Here is a 1947-nt window from a genome sequence, read left to right on the forward strand (position 1 = left end):
CCCCCCCCCCCCCCCCCATACTTCCCCAAAATACACTTGAATGTGTATGTTTTATAGCAAGGAAGAAATCGCATAGCTCTACTGGTTAGTTTTGAAGAAATTGTTTGGAAGATACTATAACCTACTTTGCTTTTAATTCAGTGCACAGCACCAGGGTCGCCTGAGTTTGGACCTAAGTCACAAACACTCCAGTGATTATTCTGAAAATTCGCGTACAAGAGCATCACATGGTTCAAATTCATTGCCTTCCAGTGCAAGACTCGGTAACTAGCATTCACATTCATTCATGGGGGGAAATACCCCTCCCTTGTGTTAAAGGTAAACAATATAGCAAAAATGTTGCCCCTCAAAGCAGTTTTCATGATGCTCTCATAACTCAAAGAGCCTCCTAGTTTCCCTTGATTCATGTTTCTGGTTAATATAACTTAACTTTTTTTTTCCAACTGGGTGGATTAGTATGAAACCTCCTTTATGAGCCCTCTTTAAAATCTTGTTGCCCAGTGGTTCAGTGCTGCATAATTTGCTGTCACCACCAATTAGAGGGAATTGACCAATATAGTTTTGAGCTTTTGCAAGATTGTAAGGAAAAAGAAGTTAGCCCAAAAATGAAGGATAGTTTTTACTAATGATCAAATGCCTCTGAATTTAATTATTTTCTATTCACTTTATACATTATTGATACCTATATTTCTGTCTGTATCCATTACAGTAATATTTAAATATATACATTCTCTTGCAATAAACTTAAAAAAAATATTTTCTATTTCTTTTCTTTCCAAAGTCTATTTTCAAAATTCTGTCTTCAAGAATGACATGATTCATTACTGAAAGTCAGCTAAAGCTCTTTAAAACTACTGCTGCAAAAATTACATGACACTTTAAGACAGGAAATGTGCTATTTTATTAATTTAAACTGGAACATAACCAAATTTTTTGTAAACTCTTTTTAAAATGTGCTGTGGGATGCTTAAAGATCAGATGTGATAGAATTTTCTTGATTAAGTTTTTTGTAAAATAGTTATGCACTGCCCTTATTAAAGGAGGGTGGCAGATAAATCTAAGTAAACAAATACATTATTTTTGACAAATAACATACAATTCTTTGATAGTGTGTGTATATATATTAGCTATATAAATTATTTAACAACTGGGAATATTTATATTTTAGCAATACAGTTTAAATTAGGCAGTTTGCCTGTAACAAAAGTGTTGAATTATAAAGGTTTTCATTCACAGATTGAGAGGCTGGAAGGGACCTCGGGAGATCATTGGGTCCAGCCCCCCCTGTACTAGGCAGGAAAGACAACTGGGAGTCAAGTGACCCCAGCAAGGTTGTTTTTTAAAGCCCCAATACTGCTAGAAGTGAACTTCTGAATTTGTGCATCAACATGGAACCATTTAATTCCTGTTGGTGGGATTAGAGTAAATATTTTGGTTACATGCATATATGGGGGGGTGGATATTTTGTATAGCTGCTGTTACATTTGCCAAAAAATTCTGAAGTTTTCTTGTAAATATAGGTTCTTCCACCAATTTGCAGTATAGAACGGAAAGAATTAAGATTCCTTTAACACCACGGTATCCAAGGTCCGTCATAGGTTCTGACAGAGGTAAATATTCTTTACTTTTATCCTTTATTTTCCATAATTTAAGTATTCAATAATTTAGACATTCAAAAATTACTAATCAGACACCCTGGAAACCATAGGATTGGGAAAACTTCCTAAAATTAACAAAGAAAAAAAAATCAAGATCCTCCCCCCCCCCCCAAACATGTGAAGAAAAGCAATTTCCATTTTTTCTTTTACTTATAAATGCTGGACTTTGAAGCATTCACAGCTACCTCTGTGGGAAGCAGGACCTGGAGCTTTAAGAGAGCACCATATATCCCAAGTGTTTTGTGTAAAATAATAAGTGCCAGCACAACTCTGTGCCTTGAGTTCCAGT

The 1947-nt window shown here is 35.2% G+C and overlaps 1 protein-coding gene across 1 annotated transcript in view; it reads left to right on the forward strand.

The window, feature by feature from the left end:
- The window catches only part of DLG5 (discs large MAGUK scaffold protein 5), a 271602-nt gene that overhangs the window by 228553 nt on the left and 41102 nt on the right, over positions 1 to 1947 (forward strand). Inside the window, exons 19-20 of the mRNA XM_019502360.1 lie at positions 142 to 263; positions 1521 to 1610. Of these exons, the coding sequence (XP_019357905.1) occupies positions 142 to 263; positions 1521 to 1610 (212 nt within the window). The remainder of the gene's footprint in view (positions 1 to 141; positions 264 to 1520; positions 1611 to 1947) is intronic.

Source organism: Gavialis gangeticus, unplaced genomic scaffold (assembly GCF_001723915.1).
Source record: "Gavialis gangeticus isolate Ggan-Ray unplaced genomic scaffold, GavGan_comp1, whole genome shotgun sequence".
Lineage (NCBI taxonomy): Eukaryota > Metazoa > Chordata > Crocodylia > Gavialidae > Gavialis > Gavialis gangeticus.